Source organism: Pithys albifrons, chromosome 13 (assembly GCF_047495875.1).
Source record: "Pithys albifrons albifrons isolate INPA30051 chromosome 13, PitAlb_v1, whole genome shotgun sequence".
Classification (NCBI taxonomy): Eukaryota; Metazoa; Chordata; class Aves; order Passeriformes; family Thamnophilidae; genus Pithys; species Pithys albifrons.
In genome coordinates, this window is record NC_092470.1 from 8845545 (window position 1) to 8867043 (window position 21499).

General features: G+C 37.3%; 1 protein-coding gene across 1 annotated transcript in view; it reads right to left on the reverse strand.

The window, feature by feature from the left end:
* Positions 1–21499, reverse strand: part of UNC13C (unc-13 homolog C) — a 121763-nt gene that overhangs the window by 55779 nt on the left and 44485 nt on the right. The window contains exons 9-15 of the mRNA XM_071568541.1: positions 20252–20421; positions 18626–18741; positions 17145–17308; positions 8751–8901; positions 6811–6879; positions 5442–5531; positions 4246–4374 (exon numbers count right to left, since the gene is read on the reverse strand). Coding sequence (XP_071424642.1) covers positions 4246–4374; positions 5442–5531; positions 6811–6879; positions 8751–8901; positions 17145–17308; positions 18626–18741; positions 20252–20421 — 889 coding nt within the window. The remainder of the gene's footprint in view (positions 1–4245; positions 4375–5441; positions 5532–6810; positions 6880–8750; positions 8902–17144; positions 17309–18625; positions 18742–20251; positions 20422–21499) is intronic.

Sequence of the window (21499 nt, forward strand, 5' to 3'; positions counted from 1 at the left end):
CAGTTGTAGAAGACAAAGCCACTTCACATTTAGCTCAGCATCTTACTCAAGGACTGTATTTCACAGGAAAAACCTGCAGTGACATGTAGCTGAGGCAGCTTTTTATGTCTGTGAATGTGAATCACAGAATGTGAAATTCTGTTTTTTTAATATAGATAGCAAAAAGTAACTAATTTACAAAGTGATAGTTGCACAAGGAGGCTCTTTCTACAAAACTTCTCTGGAATATAAATCTCTTAAAAATCAATATAGTCTTTTCAATAGTCCTAGAGAAGTTATTTTTAAAATAGTCTCACATTAACAGATGTAGTTGTATGCCCTGAAAGAAAAGTGCACACTCTGCTCATGCCCAGTAGTATTTTCCATTCTTTATCTTAAAAATATTTAAAAATATTTTTCTATATGTAAAATGATGAACATTTGGAGTTGCAGCATTTACTTAGAGAATCCAAAGCCAGACACTATTTGCAGACACTTAACATGTATTCAAAACCTGTGAGCAATTTCATCTGTAAGACAGAGTAGTCTGATAAAGAGTCTCAGAATGGAGTTGGAAATATCACAGCAAGAGTACACCCTTCTGTTGCTCTGAAGTATTTTATCAAATGTTTTTCTGCTGCTGTGGTTAACAAGCTGCCCATCAAACACAACTGTACAACACAAGGAGATGTCTCTAAGCGCTCTGCATGCCAGATTTGAAGAAGGTAGAACCTTTTCACTGCATCTAAAGCAGTAAGTAAATATAACAAAGTGCCTCATGAGAAGCATTACTTGACACTGAAATTTGCATGCCTGAAAAACAGGACTCCCTGAAGGAAACAGCTTTAGCTACTGCCCTTTATTTCCCGCTTCATACCTTTGAAGGTGTTTGAAGATCAATTCTTGTAGTATTTCAATAAGAAATTAATAATCTACCATTTAAAAAAAATAATTTCCACTAAAGAAAAAAGTACACATTCAAAACCAACTGTGTGGCTTGGGTTCCCAAATCCCAGATGGAAAAGTGCCTGGGGACTGGCAGGTGAGTCCAGCAAAACTGAGCAAGCCCTCCAAGCACAAACCTGACATGAGGTGCTACACATCTAAGAAAAGAGTCCCGTGCTGCCACAGCTGTAAAACACTGGCTCCAGAACTAGGAAATATTTTGGCTCTCTCCTGGTCTGTGCCATGATTTGCTGTGACAACACTCTGAGCTGAGCAGCAGACTAAAGCAAAGGTCCCCAAAATTAGGTAGAATATCAATTCTTTTCTGCTGAGCAGGTGTCAAATATAGAGTATTCTGGCATTCTTTTACAGTATACTGGTGCTATCAGTCATTAAATGATTTATACTGATAAAGAGCTCTTCAGATAACTGGAAGAGTATGATCTGCATTTTATTGCTTGTACTGAGTGTCAAGGACTCAAAAAAGTTATTGAAGGGACTTCAGTCACTGCGAGTGTCAGCCAGGATTTTTTTTTTCTTAAGAAATCAGAAGGAGTGACATATCTGTAAATCCACTCAGAAAGTTATCAAAGTGCTTCCTAAAGTATTTTTTCAATATGGCTTTTCACATAGAACACCTAAGCACTTCACTCAGATCAGTGTTAATTAAAGAGAGAAAATACTGCACCTGCTGCCTAAGGAACGAGGTAATTCCTCGTCAGAGGGCTTTGTCTCAAATAATGAGGACAGTAATATACATGTCAGTGAGACTGTCAGGCTGTCGTGTTTTACTGTCTGGAGTACTCATTTGTTATTTGTCATCATCTGTTCTTTGTATTCTGCTGTGGAACTGTAATAAGCTATTTTTGCATCCTGTTAGCATTTGCCATGTTTCACCCCAGGAAAAATAGCTGTTCCCCTGGGTGATACTTTGCTGCAAGACATTAGCTTTGTAAGTGACTGTCTGTGTGACACAAAGGTAGAGAGCAATAAAAAGAGAGACTGCTGAGTGTATTTTGTGATTTACTTGTTGCACTTTTTGTAGTGATAAATTTCCCCAAACTCCAGCTTAAGCGCCCTCAAATTCATCACTCATTGTTCTATTCGCACCACAAAATTCTACCAATTACACACACTCAGACATTAAACATATCTTCCAGAAATACTGTGGCAGCACCTCTTAGAGTTGTAGGTTGCAAAGACAAATGCAGGTGGTGGTTGCCGTGAGTGACCCAAGGAGATGCCCCCCTGAGTGCCTGGTGGGCCAGGACAGCAGCTGCCAGGCTGTCCCCTGGGGCAGAGCAGGTGGTGACATACATGGCAACAACTTCGTGTTGCTTTGGGGTTCATCGACTGCAATTCTCAGTAATCACAGCTCAAACCTCAGCTGTGCAACTAAAACATGAACCTCCTGTGCTGCACCAGCACACCAGGATGAACTCCTGTGCCCCTCTGAGAGCAGGAGCCCTCATGTGCTGGGGAGGGAAGCAGAGATAAGGGGTGGGGAATGAAGAGGCTTAAGGGCGGAACCTGGTGTAATGGGACTGAGAGGTTTGGACACAAAGCTAAAGCAATGGTAATTAAACTATCAGTTAGTGTTTCATTATTCTAACAGTTGTAGCACAAGCCAGTCACCTGAATTCAGCGGAAATCCCCCAAAACTATAGGTTTGAACAAGCTGTATTCTCAGCTGTTCCTAACAGTGATTGCTCTTGTGGATATATTGATAGGGAACTGTAAAAGGAACAGTTTCCTTGCGAAACTCCAGAGTTGATGCAGAATTTAGGTGGCAATCTAAATTATTTTACTCATCTCTTTATTAAAGCTGGACTAGTTATATTTCTCAAACTTGTCTCTCACCTGCTGAGAAACAAAGTTTTGTCTGCTGGCATTAAGATTAGATATCTTATTGTTGTTTAATTACTGTTATAAGTTAATTATTTTGAATGCAATCTATTTATCTTAATTTTAAATTTTCTGCATGCAGATAAGCTTTTGCAGGTGTTATAATGCTGTGCAGAAGTAAGACTACTTCACTTTGAGCTGTTTACTGGAAATGCCAGAATCTGCTGCTGAACTGCAGGCTTATGTAATACCCAGTCCAGCAGCACTTCATATTATATTTAACAGACAAGATCAAATTGCTGCAGAGTAAACATTAGCAAAAAAACAGAACACTTTGTGACGTAAATAGATGTGATGCCTGAAGCTGATCCTTCTACTAATTTATACTCCTACTCAGCTTGCAATATTATCTGTTGCAGGATAAAAACACACATGAGCACTGAGAGTGTGGAGGGTTTATTGGTGCTGCTGCGAAATTCTTATGTTCAAAGTTACAGAAAAGTTTTCCCACACAACAGGAGTCCAACATCAGAAAATAATTTCTCATTTCAGGAAAGTTCAATAAATAGCATACACTACTTTCCTCAAATACAGGAATTAATATTTTGGATTCAAATGAAATGTACTTTCAGATGAAATTTGAGGTCTTATAAAATTAATATGAGTGCTCTTATTATATACTACAGAGAAAACGTGCATTTGCCAAACACCTTAAATAATCCTATTCAAGGCTTGCACAGTCACTGAAATACCATTTCCCCATGTACCATCCAGGAAGCAAATCCAAGGAACAAGAGATATTGTGACAAAGCAGTGATGCTCCTTTAAGACAGCTCTTAATTTTAATGTTATAGAAAGAACTCTGGCCATATAATAGGAAAAAATAAGCAACATTCTTAAGGACTTTGAATGACATTTGGAATACAAAAAATGCTATAATTATTTTGCATTGACACTTCAGCCTGACAGACTAATATTAACAAATGTTTAAGAATTATCCTCTGCTTTCTTAAAGCAGTTTCTGAAGCTTGGATCCAAGTATGCATCATAGTTGTCAAATATAAGGCTGGAAGGACAATAGATCGTTTTCAGCAAATTAAAACATTTTTTTTCTAAAGTTACTGAAGTGAAATATTAGATTTTTAAAAGTTATTTGCCAGTTGCAGATCTTAAATGAACAGCAATCAATCTAATGCCATCATGTCTAAAACCACTGGACAATTTTACAGTCATGTCTGATGTGATGACTAAATTATGAGTTAACATGCTCATTCTGAAACTCATCTTGGTAAACATTTTTGAGTTCATAGCTGTCTGTGGGTGTATTTATGATGTATTTCTCCTTCATGCATAAATGAAAGGAAAATAAACAGAGAGCTTTGGTACGAAGGAGCACTGGGAGGCTTTCTATTCACTTAAGGTAAACTAACAATAATGAGTGAGCAATAGCATGAAAAAAGTTCATATTGACCTTACCTGATCCACTAATTGAGAGTAGAGATCATAACAATTGTCAAAAATGTATTTATAGGTGGAGTCCAGGCAGGCTCTTACACAGTCTTTCACCACAGTACTCGCTCGGGGTGGGCTCTGCAATTCCAGGACCTAATCAAATATTTTGTAAATGGTAGAATGTCAGAATTAGAACACAAAAATCCAAATGTTGACTGTAGTTCTGTATACAGGATGAAAAGGACTGAAATACAATAATGGTAAAATATTTTAAATTGTATTGACTTGAGATCTCAAAGATGCATTTAAGCACATACTGAAGTTAGGCAAGCAGATTATATCACTAAGTTTTGTCTGAATGAAATTATTCCTATGATGAGAGAGGTGTATTTGCCCAAGGGTTTACACCTTTACACTTCAGGGTTTACCTCCTGAAGGTTCTTTGGTTATTTAGGAAATCATTAAACTATATAATTATGTGCTTTCCTCTGAATACAAATATCAGCCAAACAGCACTTCAATTTTTAAAGCTAAGGCTTCACCTTTCCCCTCCCTTTTAGAATACATTAATTTAAACTTCAACTTAAGGGATTATTTTAATTCTCTTTATGTAGTGCATAATGCAATGAAATCACATACTATTACAACAAATGCTGGTTTGCTTTTCTGTTGTTGGTTTTTTTTTTTCATTCAGTAATATTATGGTGTATTATTCCATTCCAAAAATATTTCAGTACTTGACCACTTAGATAACAACCTTTGGAGTTACTAAAGCAAACAGAGTGACCAGACTTATTTTCCTCTTTGACTTGTGATTTTATGATATCACTAAGAAAACATTATTCTATATGACACAAGTTCCTAAGGAGTTTAAATGAGTTTCTTTATGTGACTTGATTTCAAACTAATTAAAACGATAAATTTTCTGTTTTCTTCAGAAAACATAAAAATAATTTTTAAAAAAGGAAAATACTTTTTTTAAATTAATGGCTCTTACCACATTGCTAATACAAAGTATGAATAAAATGACTTTCCTTTAATCACCATCACTAAGCTGAAAGATTTAAATTAAAACTGAAGGAGATGGATTGGTTAAGAGTATTAACTTGAGTATAACTGTCCTGGAAAACAAAGGGTAATAACACCTTTTATTTATTTATTTATTATTGGTTTTAATTTTATTTTTCATTTAGAGTCATTGTGCAAACAAACAACAATACCTTCATCCGAAAAAAGGTAATGCTGGTAAGCAGGTCCACAGTGGATTTCAGGTCTTGGAGTCTTTCAGAATTACTGGCAGGAAAATTATCCTGGTGAATCAGGAAGACAGAAGTATGAAAAATTTTAGTTACAGGTAATATCCTTTATCAACTAGTGAAAAACCCTCTAGGAAAACAAAGATGCTGCCTGGAAGGATTAGAGATGTTCCCATGTTACCTGAATTCTGCCTGTGAGGAAGTCAGGGATGAGTATCCCTTTGACATGAGCAGGAACACTTGATAATGCTCCTGTATTCATGATATGAGTGATTCAAAATATTGTTATGTTTCCAAAACATGAATGGAGTAAATAAACACTACAAAATGGTTGGAAACTATTGCTAATTAAAATAACTTATGGATTCTTCATGGCACATACATCACGTGTGAGTATAAATGTAGTAGTAATCTTAATCAAGAAATAATATATAAATTTTTTGCCATGATCTCTGGGTTAACAGTCTGATGGGAAGTAATGTTATTTAATTGGGTTCCTACTAATGAAACATTGGCCAAACAGCCTCATGCTGCAACATCATCTGGATAGCACTAGAGCATTAAAAGGTCTTGGAATGAACATTGCTGCATGGAGGACATGGTCTTAAAAACTCAGTATGTGCAACTTCTACTCCCTCTAAAGCCTTGGGGTTCTTTTAAATACTCCATTCCTCCTCCAGTTTTAGAAAGCAGGCTGGATGGACAGAGAAATCCTTGACCTGGAGTCTGCCATTCCTGGAAGCTGAAAGGAGAGCCATAGCTGATGGAGCCCTAAGTGCTTATGCATTGTCCAAAATTTCATGGTCCAGTGGAATGGAAAAGGGGATGGAGTTCAGAACCACATGCTAACTGGCAGGTATCCAGTTCATGCTTTCCTGAAGGGCTGGCTTTGGGGCAGACCTCAGGGGGAAGAGATTCCATGAAGCAGAAATGAAACGAATTCCTATCACGTAGACAAGTGCAATGCCAAGGCTTTTCCAACATTACTGGGATCTTAGGATGGAAGTTGTAGTAAAGATGTCAGTCTCTCAAATAAATACAGCAGGAACTGCACTTTGGAATACCAGAATTAGTGAAGGCAGTTCCCAGATGAATTAACTTAACTATAGACCAGATTTAACCAGAGTTGTTGAATCATACTCTTTCTTGATTGTCTATTCGTGCCTTGACTCATTCTTAGCTTTTGGAGAGAAAATACTAAGGTGAGTTTTTGTTCCCCTGACCCCCCTCCAATTGGAAAAAAAACTTTGTTAAACTGCTTAAATTCTGTAAATTTTTGTTCCAAAGGATTTGAGATTTCATGTCAGCACTCAACAGAATACATTGTACATACCCTGTATTTAGATAAATCAATCCTCAGAGAATTGTGCAATTGATCCAGCAGTTTTATGAACTTTTCTCTCTGGAAAAAGAAAACAAGAATACGTTGCACTAGATTCTGCAGGTTCCTGTAACTTCTGGGATTTTAGAAAGCTGTTTTCCCCCTTTAACTGATTTAATAATCAGATTGCTTTCTATTATGTCATATATAAGTGCTGGTTGGAAATATCTGTGTTTCAAAGCCAAGCAATGCATGTTTTTTCACTTTGTTTTCCCTTTTTATCCTATATTGTGATTTCCCTGGTATGCATTAAACACTGCAATACATTAGTGAGGTAACACAGACTTATTGATACAGTATTTTCCTGTCTTATATTTGCCTTGCAATTACCTACACTCTTGAAGAAAGCACTTCCCTCTCCCTTTAATTAGTAAGAAACGATGCTCATTTACAGCAGAATTTGGCTTAAAAATATGATTGAAAACTATAATTCAGAAACAGTGGGTTTCGTAAGAATAAGCTAAGCAATACTAATACTATGCTGTTATAGTTTTGCCTTTCAAATGTGGAGATCAACTTGTTATCTTGATAGATGAAAGTGCAGTGAAAATATTTTGCTGCGAGATATCCAGCTGTTGTGACATTCTCAAGTAATACTAATGAGAGTTTCTAATCACCATGTTAGAACATGCTCCATAGTCTGCTGCACAGAACTGCAGAAATGCTCGTCAGCCTGGGTGGAAGCAGCAGAAGCAGCAAGATCTGAGAGCTCTCAGGGTGCACTGATTGTACCCACACCACCCTGCAAAAGTGATCAGCAGTAATTTGAAATTAGTCTTTGTGCACTGTCTCTCATCAGTGGAGTACTAACCTACACCAAGAGCCACTAACTTGGCACAGTCCCCTTAAGGGATCAATCAAAAGGGAACTTTTTTGTCATGTTATAAATCTGTACTGAAATATTCAGTCAGCCAAATCATTCCCAGCTGTAGCCTGAGGACTTGAATTTGAGATGTTCCTTTTGATGAATGATGTGCAGCTATTCACTAACAAATGCCTTTTGACCCAGGAGAGAAAAATAATCTAATATTTTGCCTATAAGTCAATTGTCTGAAAAAAGAGCTCCAAATCTCTATTAGTGGTGCTTACTACTCTTCTTCCATCCATCTGTTGAACTATGAATTGGATTGGAATTGCGTCAAAGTTAAACTGGCATTAACATAAGAGAAAGGACTTAATCTCTGTCCAGCCTGAGGATAAAAGTAGTTCTGACCATTAGAAAAATGGGAAAAAAAAGATAAAAAATCCGGCAGGAATTTAGAATACAGAGTGAATACATTTTTATCTATTATCATGTTCAAAGACTAGGAAGTCCACACTGTGAGATACTTCTCCACAGAACAAAAGTTAGCAACAACCAAAAAAGTACTTCCACATCCTGAGGTTCTAGTGTTCCTCCTAAGACTTCTGATACCTGAATCCAGGACTTGGCAATGCACCATTATATCAGCAAAATTAGGGTCCATCACTCTGGATTCCAGTGAGAAGAACAGCATCTCTGGCTGGATCCATTAGGTTAATATGAGTTCACTGATGACACAGCCCAGAAAAGCAATTGCAACTGATCCTTTGTCTAATGCACTTGGCAATTTGCCAGCCCCACTGCAATGAAACTAAACCCTGATGGCTGAAGATCTTAGTGCTGTGCACGTGTGCCAGTGCTTTCTACCCTGCATTCCTCACACATCAATATACAAGGAACTGAGTAGCATCTTCACTATCTTTTATAACAATTAATTGTAAAAACTTCATAAAATTTTCAAAAGCCAACCACAACTCTTACTCTTTAAAATGACTCAATTTTAAAAAAATTTTGAATTCAGAAGTTAATACAAAATATAGTCAGAAAAAAAACCAGACAAGAATTCTTTTAAACAAGAAAGTCTACTTACCCCAAAGTTAGTGGCAGCAAAGCGATCTGAGGCAGATACATTAGTGGCTGCTGTGGTATGGGCATAGAAGGCATTGATATTGGCCAACAGTGTACTCATAACTGCTGGAACACCAGGGCACATATACTTGGAAGAAAGACAGGAGAAGTGCCTGCAAGTGAAACAAAGCAACAGTTATTGAAGATGGCAAGGAATCTGCTCCTTCTCTCACTGCAACTTCTTTTCAGCTCCAGTGATGTAACTTTCAAGCACGGTCATGGAAAATTGTGGAGATGCATATGAGGAAAGCCCAGACATTTTTTATATAATTACCACTTGTTGCACACTGATATTTTCAAATTGAACACATCAGATTCACATTTGATTCTTACTCTGTTAATCCCAAACACAAAAACATGATTTAACTTTCGTAATTACTATTAAGCAAGACATTAATTATTAAACAAAACTTAAAACAAAAAAAAACATTGTCATTATAAAAGCCACAGAGATCTATAGCAGAAAAGGATTTAATTGTTCCAAACAGAAAGACTCAAATAAGGATATTAGTGTGGCTTTTTTTTAGGCTGCATTATTGATGAAAACAACTTCTGGGTTCACCTTGATTTGATTTAGGCCATAACTGAAACTGTTCCACTTTGATTCAGGCCAGTAAAATTTAGGTAATCAGCCTGCTAAACCCAAAGCAGCCAAAACCAGATTTGGATTGTAGCTACACTGTTTACTTATTTACACAGCAGGAAATGCCTGGTTGTAGCATACAAAGAGTTTATAACATTAGAAAACATGAGACATACAGAATGGATGAAAGATCTAACACATGAGAAGAGTGAACATCGCCATTGCAAACATAATTCCTGATTTTGCGATTTATCATTAGGCAGGACTAGGAAGGAGATAAAGGGATAAATAATAAATATACACAGATAAGAAAGAGAGTGAGGGGGGTTAGGCAGAGAAGACGTGGTAAAAGCGAGTGTACACTCAAACAGAAAAGGATGAAGAAGCTCCAGTCACTCTGGAGCTCTTTGTATGACTGAGGATCGTGATTTGGCCACATGCTCATCTTAGCTGGAGACTCTGGCTCCTCTCTCCCATTTCTCCTCGGGAGCATAAGGCAGAGCAGTGTGCTGGGCGTCAACCACCTGGCCAAAAATGCCCTTCCAAGGAAAAAATTAACACAAGGTACAGCTGAACTCTATCCTGCTGAACTTAAGCCAAGTATTCTTAACTGCTGTCACTGCACAAATCATCTTTCAAGACACCATTCAAGTTTATTTTCATCTTGTATTCAGATTCCTGTTCCTAAAGCTATAAAAAATGAGCTCTTCATACTTTCTTGCAAGTCTGCACACAAACTCACTCTACATGCATTATTCTTTCTCATACCCTCTTATTGTCTCAGCAGTTCTCTAAATTGCTTCCATTTGCTATTTTGACTGACACTGTTCATCATATTCCTGCTTTCTGATGTTCCAGGCCTGCAGAAACTTGCTTCTGCTGAAGCAACAACAGTATCTTTTCCCATATCACTAACTCAGTATATTTGTAGATATCTTAAGTGTATTTGTAGGTGCCTCTTTCATAACTCTTTGGGGTAATCTGCAATTTCCCATGTGTCGAACAATTCTTGTTCTGTAAGTCTACAGATTTAAAAGGGAAATTAAGGGGAATGGGGTGATTGAGAAGGCAGCATCACATAAAGTCCCTCCTGCCTCTGCTTTTCCAGCACTCCCTCTCAGTTCACAGGTTCCTACTACAGATGCCCATCTCCAGATTCAGAAATGGGCCTAAAAAATGCCCTGGGCTCTTAGTACCTCACACCACTCCAAACCAAGCACTCTCCAACACCCTCATTTACTCGGCAAAGGAGACCTCTCCATTTTAATGTTTACTTCATAATGTGTTAAAAAAGACAATTCTCAAATGCTCCAACTGCCCAGGCTCAGGATCCAGACTTCATGAATGTACCTGATATCCATTCCATGCCCAGATATCAGGAACAGACCCCACAGAGTTATTGACCCAACTGCTCTCCTCAACCACCTTAGTCAATGAAACAGGCTACAGACCCCAGTAAAACATTTGAAATAAAATCAGCTACTTCCAGTAAGGCTGAACACATTGACCTATTGCTATAGTTCCATGATCACTGTGGTCAATGCAAGGCAAAAGTTCTGGAGTACTGAACTTGGGAAGTGTGTTTTAATTACCTGTGAGTACTCAAGACATGCATGTGATCCATAAATTAAAATATAATTTTCTGGGTTTTTTTTCTGAAAAATTAAAGCACAAGAGATGCATACCAACTGAGGCTGTTGCTGAAAAGCAATTAGCAGGAAAACTTATAAAATGGTAATTTTCTCTTTCACATTTCACACAAGATAAAGCCACTTATAATTTAAACCATTATTCCCCCCAAAAAAACCCCAAGTAATTAATTATGCATGTACAAATACCTAGAAAGAATCCTAACACAGATTCATGTTTTGCTATTTTGTAGTATCATCCAAAATCGCTGAAATGTTAAGGTCATAAGATTTTGACAGCAATAGATATGGGGATGAATGAAGCCTTTAATCCTGCTCCAAAACTAGCCTGATGAGCTAAATAATTGCTGGATTTTCTAGTTTACCTTAACAGACAAAGAGACTGGACAATATGGGATCCAAGTGCAGATAAGGGCAAGAGAGGCAGACTTACACTGAAGAGAATCTAAGGCTACAGTCCTCATTTGTGGGGTCTCTCTGTATTTGCAACCTTTCCAGGCCAAGCCAGGTGGGCTTTCTCAACTATTAGACTTTTTGAAAGTATTTTCAAGCTGGGTTTATGTATCACAGTCTTGCACCAATGTGGCAATACATAATGATACTTGTGTCACGGTAGTCACGTTCAAAATGCTTTGCAGACATTCCTCAATCTTCCCAAAAAGTTGATCTATAAGTTCTACCATCTCCATTTTACAATACAGACACTGCTCAAATCTACACACAAATCAATCACATGGGCCAGGGCCAGAACTTGGCATTCCCAGCTAAGTGTTCACAGGATGATATTACCAAACCTTTCATTCTTTGCAGTATTTTTCAAGAGCGCTTTTAAATAGCATGATGTGAATCTGACAAAGGTGCAACCCAGCTCTCTACCTCAAAACCTTTCATTATATGTCACATGATTTCTGGCAAGTAGAAGAATAATTATTTCCTTTGTGATAAAATACAATAGTGATGTCAGGTGATTCTCACCACTAAAGCTAACATTTAAAGTTAATAGAAATCTCTCCTGGTATATTAAACACATACATTTTGAGAAATATATGTAGAGATGATCAGAATTATTTTTTTAAAAATTAACAGCAAAATAATTACCATATACTTTTATTGATGACCTTAATTTCCAAAAATCTTCTGGTGGATCTGAAGTTCTTTAGTGCACGAGTAACCCTGACTTGGAGAAAAGGCACTAATAACCCCCCTGGCCTTAAAGTCGTACCTATAACATGTGCTGTGCTGTGGGAGGGGACAGGCGAAAGGGATAGTCAGCAGCAGCCCCTCTGAGAAGCCTTTGAGATTGTGTCAGTTGCCTCCAGGAAACACGACAGACCATGGAAAAGTAGTTTTGATCAACATTTTAAGTTCAGCGAGATGTCTTCTGCAGGTTTTTATAATCATTTCACATTGAGCTACCCATGACCTGTACAGAGTTCTTATATTGAAAACAGGCCCCAATTGCACCAATTTATAATCAGGAAAATGTAAAGCTATTGGTGTACTTTGTTTACGTCCTTATTGTATTACTACACTGTTTCACCTGCAATGTAACAGTGAAAATGATGATAAAGCATCTGTATCAGGTTCCAGACTTTTGTTTCTTTCCTTTGTTTAATTAAAATCTCTAAAGTTTGCAGAACCTATTAAGTATACCACATGCAATATGGGTCATGACTGAGAGTGCTGATAACTCAGGCTGCCTTCTGCTTGCTAACATACATAAACCAAAGGGAACCACTTTCCCTATTTTTGTAGGTCTTTGAAAACAGCAGAAAATAACATGACTTACTAACAGTTTCTAGAGGGCACAAGATGTCACAGCAAACAGCACTAAGTCTCATACATTTTAGAGTAATATTGCATTGTTTAAGCTGGAGTCGTGTCTCAAAGCAGGCCTGCTGCTCCAGCTTTCTTACTGTGCAGTTTCTTGACTAACCTGCAGTGCCTGTGGTTCCTCAGCACTTCTGCTGGCCTGAGTCAGTGCAGGAAGAAGGCAGATTGATGTGCTGTAACTCAGCATGCAAATACTATCAATAAAAATTTAGTCTAATGGGCGATTGGTGTGCTTTTTGCAATGCTGCCACATTAACTGAAGACAAGCAGGAGAACAAGATGACAGAGTTAATGCCCATTAACCTGCTGGAATGAGAGCTATTTGCTGATTGAGAACCATTAGGTTCTACCTGTGGTGCCTCTTGCCAGTAAGAAGCAAAGATCTTAATAGAGCTTTTAATGTACTTGCCTCCATTACACAGTAAATCCAGGTTGCTGATGAGTCAAACACTGTTGTGATACATGCTCTGAATTTTTCCTTTTAAAGAGAAATAGATTACATTTAAAGATGAATAAGGGGGAAAAAGTTGTTTTTTTCTTGATAGTGGAGAGGTGGCTTAAAGTACATAGGTAAATAAAGTTTCAATATGATTCCTTCAAGACACTGAATTTACAGCATAAATTTCCATCAATCACTGCAGTGACCAAAATACAGGCCAGCTGGATCACTGAGCTGTTTTCCTGCTTTTCCCCCCATTTTCTATGATACCTGCTTTCTATCCTATCATTTCACATGTTTGTGCTTCTACTTCTGGGAGTTACACATACTATTCTTGTAGCAAACACCATCTATTTGGCTGCTATTCATCACCAGAAAAAAAAAATCTTCTGAGCCATATGAGAATGGCTGTAATTGTCTTCCATTTCTTTTCCTAATACAGACTCCATTAGGAGTTGAGGAATATAATAATCATAAGAAAAAAGAATGGATTGTGGAATCTTTATGAGAAAAAATTCAAAGAACTGCAGTTACCGCAACTAAAGCAGACATTGTTGTATTGTGGCTTTGGGTCAAAGATTGTTTTATTAACTCATGTGAATTCCATATCTGGTGACTTCTAAGCAGAATTCCTTGCTTAGGAACTGGACAGTTGTAACCCATATATTGAGAGTAAGACACCCCTTCTCAGTGGGTAGCTTTAGGGAAAAATTGTCTGCATTTATTCTCATAAAAATGTGGATGCCTCTATCTCCAGCAACAGGTGCAATCAAGCTTGAATTATTCTCTTACAAGTTTAATGAGAAAGGTCTCACTGGGGACAATGACTAGAGCAGATAAGTAACTCCCTATGTGATATCTCTTGGGCTGATATCCACATTCCTGTATGAGGATACTCAGTGGGTTTGGAAAATCAAGACTCTGTTTTTGACATATTAGTTCTGTGCTCTAAAAGAATAAATATAAATAAATATTAAGAGCCAGAAACAAATCATCAGGGTTTACTAAGAGGATCACAATGACAAAGCCACCAGCATGAACCATAAATGATAGACAAGTGGGGTTGCTTATTGCTGGAGTGGAACAGGATGCCAAATTGTTCTGGGGTACTTTAGGGAAGCTTAATCAGATTTATGTTGTGCTCAGAAATGCAGAATGGCATATGTTTCTATTCCAGCACATGCCATTTTTCCATACTCAAAAGTTCAATACTGACTATCACTAAGTGACACTGAAACTTTACATAATAGCTAATTTTAAAACAAATATGAACACTAAAAATTATATTCTGACAAGAAAGAGCACCTCATCAGCAACATTCCAAAACTCACAGGAGCCTGGTAAAGGGCCTTGGGGGCCTGGATCCTGCAGTTGTGCACTTCCAAACGCAAACATTTTTATTTGCAACCTTATAATGAGACATGCAGTACAAGAACTCTGCAACTAGATTCTGAAGCCAAGAATGCTTACACAATATTCCTTTGGGCAAAGTGATTACATTCAAATTCTCTCTGATTATGGTACAAAACTGCTATTGTTTTAGTAGGAGCTCTTCATTACCAAATGGAATCCAGTAATTCTATTTTCCAAATCAAGTAACTACATTTTCTTCCAGCCACTAAAATTGTTGCAGAAAAAAAGTGATCTCATAAAAATAAGTAAAACCAACAGATAACAGTCCAAAAGAAAATTCCTCATGACAGATCTCTTTTTTTTTTTTCACTACCCCTAAAGTCTGAATGCTCTGAGACATATCTGCAGGTGAATCAGCAAAATGATGTATATGAAGATGTATACTTCTCCAAGTATTATTTGAGCTTACATTCATTACTGATTTCATTCCTAACTTACACAGGATGAGGCTTTGCCCTCAAACAGGGAGTGCACATTATTAACTCACAACATTTAAAAGGACATGGGTACGGGGGCAGTGAAATCTTTTATTTCCTGTGGCTACCAACATAGAATTCCCCTTCTTATTATACCTGCCTTCAAATACCTGGCTTGCAGTTGCCAACAGCAAGGGAATTTGGTGGAAAAGGTGTAGAAGAAAGCAAGAACAAAATGAGGACAAGGCAAAGTAGGTCATTTGACTTAAAATGGCTTGGTTAGAATTTCTGAGCAAGGATTCCTGAAAAAAGTGTTGCAATACTTGCCCAGCTCCACGTTAGTTGTTCAGAGTAAATTTACTTCCTTTTCATGAGTATCTGCATATAATTCACTGAGATAAAAGTTAAGAATCTCCTTTATTAAAATTAAAATTACTTCTTTATATGAAAATATAACCTGTCCATTCCTAACACTCTTAAGTGAAAAAATGCTTGCATCAGTTATATTGCTGTTTTTGCAATACTGACTTTTGCAATACTTGAGTTTCTTAAACCAGTTTCAAACTTTTTCTGGAAAATTTCACATTCCTGGTATACATCAAGGGATAAAGAAAAAGAAATTTGAAAATAATGTTACAGTTAAGGTTGTCTGTGAGAAAAATAGTTGTGTTGGTATCAAGATAACCAGCTACCAGGGCTATAGTTAGGAGGAAATACTAATGCTCGATCAGTCCTTTGTTTCTTAATGCAAACAAGTAAGAACAGCCCTCCCTTGGTATTAATAGCTCTTGAGAATCCATCTCTCATCAAACCTTGAATTCATTTTGATACACACAGCGGGAACAACTCTATCATTTTGATAAAAACACTGTACCATTTTAAATCAAGTTATAAAACTATAGTTTTATGCTAGCTAATAAGTGCCACGACATAATCAAGATATAAAAACACACATGGCTAAAGAGAAGCTAAACATGAAAAGAAAAATATTCATTTGACTAAATGCATGAATTCCTCCATATCTAGTTTATATATACGATACCACATAGGAATTGTCGCGCTTAATATATTCTTCTGTGCAATGCTGTGTAAGGTCATTGAAGGAAAAGCAATAAAAATGTATATATTACAAAGACAGCCTCTGCCTTTCTATTAGATGTACAGTACAATAATTCATAGAGAGCTACATAAAGAGAAAGGCATGCTCATTGCAGTAGCAGATGGTGTCATTATATCCTGCAATAAAAAGAAAACTTCACATATTTATGTGCCATCATACTTATTGTAAGACTTTTCAGGAAGTGAAGAGATAGAGAAAATGAGAGATGTTCTAATACAAAATTCCATAATAGCGGCTTTCTATTAGAAAATAAATTCTATATTTCTTCTTTAGAGGACTCATTTGGAGTCCTCTGCTTTCCTACAGCTCCAGGAGGAGTGGAGTATAGTTGTTTTCCCTAAAAACCCTTTTATTGGACAGTTGAAAATGCAGGATGGAGCTCTCATGTCTCTAGGCCTCCAAGCCAGACGGTGCTGTGCTCTGAAGTGTTCAGACAGCTACTTCAGAGTGCACAATGTAGCAACAGGTTGCAATACCGTTGAAAATGGTTTGCATTAATTATTTATATATGGAAGCTCACTGTAGGCATTGCTGCTGTTCTATGATGATTTCTGCACTGGAAAAGAGTACAGAGCTTGTGATTCCCTGTGCTGCCAATCCAGTCCCATCTGGAACGCTGGAAGTCTTTCTGAGCTGTGCTTTGTACGAGTATCATAAGGATTAAGAAATGTATTAGCAGTAATACCAGTAACAACTCATAAAATGCTTATAACATATCTGAATTCCACTGCAGATGAGAAGCACTTCAAGGAGAAGCAAATGGGTGAAAATGCTAACAAGAATTTAAATCAGGAATGGAAGAGAAATGACGAATGAAAGCAAGAAGCCTTGAAAGCCCCTCAAACACGAGCCTTCCCTCGCACACATTGTGGCCACAAAGCAGAACCTGCCGCGCTCACTCACGTCATGGCCTGGTAGATGTCCTCGATGCCGTAGCGCATGGCAAACTCATCCACGATCTCCTGCGCGGCGGCCTCAAAGTACACCTTCCAGGCCTCGTCACCCTTCACCTCCGGGATCTTCACAGCCCCACTGCACTTCACTTCTGTCAGGTAATGGAAGAGATTCTAAAGGCAAGAAATATTTCAAACAGGAAATGTTGGCTTTTAAGTGGAGTTCTGAAAATACAGCCTATATACAGTCATCAATATATTAATTGTTAGTTCTTCTTTTTTGTTTGTTTTTCCAAAGACTGGCTCAAACAAGTCAGCTGGCTTGTGACTCAGAGCATTGCTCTGTCTCCTTGATATAAAGTTGTGGCCCAGAAAGACTGCAGCATAAAATAGTGCAGGAACTTAGCTATTAATCGCCCTGGTTAATAATGAATGAAATAGTGATGTTGTAACACCTACTACATAGTGTTTCAACTGTATTTTCAAATTCATCATTTAAGACCTTTAAGTTACAGGAAGATAACAGAATATTGCAGATGCCTCTCAAGTAGTGCAAGGGATGCAATAAAGTTTAGGTTTAGTAACCTTGGGAGTAAAGCTGGGGTTTAACATTAATGTCATAGAATGCTTCTCAGATCACCTACCTCCATATGTATCCACAAACTGAACAGCAGATTTTATTTCCTATTTTCAATAACAAAAAAATCCCCTAAAACTCTGAAATACTTTCACTTTAGCTAATTAGCCCATAACTGTCTCATGGGTTATTTAAAACAAGAGCTTTAAGGTGAAAATCCATCAGCACGAATGCCCTGAACTTCCAGTTTTACAAATGGTGAACAATGGAATTTTGTGGATACATGTTATTGCTGAACTTTCAGCCACATATTAGCTACCAACCTTCAGAAGCTGATTGCATTTTCAGAACAGAATTTCTTTGCGGATCACTATTTGAGGGAAGAGGAACTAATTACAAGGAAATTTTTTCAAAGACACATTGGTTTATCAGTGATGATTTTTTTCCAACGTTGATAAACGCAATCTAGATGACAGGAAAATGAAATTTTATATTGTCTGTGCTTCTCTTGACTTTTCTCACTGTCTCCAAAATATGAATTGATATAGAAGGAAATAAATCCTTTACAGTTAATAGCTTTATTTCTGTAATATACCGAAATGTTTGTATATTCTTGATGTTAGTAAACATATATGGAGCATCAAAGTGCTAAATTAAAACACAGTACAGGGAGGGCTTATCTGGCTCTATCTTATTTTTCTAAGACCTACTGGGAGGAATGATCTGTTAGTCTTACATTGCTTCTGAACCTGATATGCCACCAGCAATACAAAACAGGAATCTAAAATAAACTTGTCTGAGGTATGGCATCAGTTATCTGTTACAGTGTTCTAATGTTCTGTAGCCCTTTTTTCCTTATCCATGCAACAGTAATAGTAATTTCTGTAGAGTATACTTTCACTTCTCCAACATACCTCATGTAGACAGGTGTATTGCACATGATAGGGAGCAACTTTCTCCTCTCCTTCTATTTCAACATTGATTTTCAGTCTAATGGCACCAGAGACAGCTGATTTATCTGTTCGTTTTTCTGAAGAGCAAAAAATAATACATTCATTAACTAGCAAGAACACACATATGTCATGTTATAAATCATTCTGGTTTAATAAGAATCATTTTTTTAAAAGCCGGGAAGTCTTGTTTTTGAAAAACAAGAATTTTTTTGTACCGCACACATGGTTCAGGCCTTGAAATTGAATATCAAACTATGAAGTAAAGAATCTTCCTTATTTTATGTGCCATGTTTTACATGCACAGCAATTTATTTACTTTTCCCTTTTTGGTAAAAATTAATTTTCAGTCTATTATCTGTACTAATGATTACTGTTTTCCTTTATTTATGAAGACTTTAACAACAACCTGGACTACTAATCTGAGAGTGGTGGGTTGACCCTGGTAGGACAGCAGGTGCCCACCAAGGCCACCATATCCCTTGTCCTGCTCAGCTGGACAGGGGAGAGAAAATATAATGAAAGTCTCATGGGGATGACAGGACTCACCAATTATTTTCATTGGCAAAACCAGACTCAGCTTGGGGGAAAACTAATTAGTTATCCATTGAATTAGAGTAGGATAAAGAGAAATAAACCCAAATCTTAAAACACACCTTCCCCTCCCCTATTCCTTCTCCCCAGGCTTAACTTCACTGCTGGTTTTCTCTGCCTCCTCCCTGCCAGTGCCACAGGGGGATGGAGGATGGGGGCTGTGGGCAGTTCAGCACACACTGGCTCTGCCTCTCCTCCATCCTCACACTCCTCCCCTTCTCCAGTGGGGGGGAGCCTGCTCTGTAAAAACTTCAGCTGAATTACATGACACAGTTTTCTGATATTTGTTTCCTGATCCACTGTTCTTGTTTCCCTGTCTAGTGTTTCAATTCCCAGTGACACATACAGATATTTCAGGGAATTATCTGATCTCTTACTGGCAATGAATAAAAACTCTTGTTTTATTTCCTATTTATGATGAGATTTTTTATTTCTGGTTTAAAGAATGCTACTTTCAAAGACCTATCCAGACAAGAGAGGACATTGAGGCCAACAGAGAGCAGCCTGTCCTCAGCTTATGGCTGGGAATGGAAACACACTTGGCACAGCCAGAACAGAAAACTCCAGCAACGAGATTCATGAAGAACCACAGGTGTAAACACAGCGAGAAACAGAAGATTATGCCCAGAATGGTAATAAATAATTTTTAAAAAATATTTGATAAAATGAATGTGAAGAACAATAAAAATGCTTGTAGATATATTTCCCAAAGAATGCTACTGTTAATGGACTACTCTTAGATGCTGGGCTTTCGTGAATTGTTTTAATTTTGCATTAAATATTTTTCTTTGCTATCATTCGGATTAGTCTGCTCTCTGCAATTGTCAGAACTCTGGATCAAAATCAAAAAAGTATCTTTAATTTTCAAATAAATGTGTAACATTTAATATGTAAAAAGTTGTATATTGGTACCAAAGCAATATTTTTCAAAGTTTCAAAGTTACAGACACTGAGATTCTACCTAAATTTGTTTTAAGAAATCAGTAAGAATCATACCTAAATTATACCATACATCCATTTCTCCACTCAGTGTTCTTACTTCAATAATTGTTTGCCCAAGGAAGTCATCTGATTCCTTTTTGAAATGTTGTTTTACTCTAGATTTGATGTCATCGTCTTCATCCCATACTCTCACCTTTATTCTATCAGTAGAGTTATGGCATTCACTGGAAGAACAAAAGTAAAATAGAAAATGTGAGTGATACACAAGCTATTTACCTCTGTACCATTGCCTAATTAATTGAGCTCGATTTTCCATACACCTAATTAACTGCATGAAGTGTCAAAATACAAACAACCTGCAACATTCAGTGGAATAAAAGGCCATCCCACACTACCAGTGCCAAAATTAGAATTACCATATCCATGAGAAAGTAAAGAGTTTGACTGAATTATACATACATACCTATTGTATTTAGGAATGTAAAGAACCGCTCATTAAAAGTATTAATAATTTAAAATATGTACTCTTGGATGTGATTATTTTACAAGTATCTTAGGAAAAATACAGGAAGGTCTGGCTTTTTGTTTAGGAATGCTATGTAGTACATGCAGCAAACTACAAAAGTTATCTAGAGTAATACAAAAAGTGAAAACAAAATTCAAGAATATTTCCACTGTGTGTCAGGAAACTTTTAGGAAAAAACCAAGTACGTGCAAACATCACAGAAGGCAAACAGAAAAACCTGGGGAAATAAGTAGTTTCTTTCCTTAAAAGATATATTTATTTTCTCCAAGACCTCCATTCCCTGGTAAGGAGGAGTAGGGACAGACTGCCATGTACTAAAAAATTTCTTGCAATTTTAAGTTGCTTACCAGCCCCTCATGGGTTAAGTGGATTTGAGAAACTCCTGGATGTATGAGGGAATGAGGTGGCCTCACTTGCAATCTGCAGAGTACCCAGGGGATAAAACTTCTTTTTCTCCCAGCTATATCCTGCATGTATTTTCACAGAAATGGAAAAGAAACTCTATTGCTGCTTATTTCTATAAGCCACAATGAGGACTGTTTACTATGCATCACTCTGGGCTTTTGATGACTTCATTGGTATATCCTACTTTGGCTGCAGGAGTCTATGGGAGGGAAAAACTCTCTGCTGACATTTGATGACTAGTGCAGACCTGGCATCAGTTACAAGCCAGGTCACACTCATGCATCCATTGTTGTGTTTTTTTAGTATCCACTCACTAATGCCACAAAAGTATTTCAAAATTACGTGTCTTTAAATATGACTTTAAAATGTAG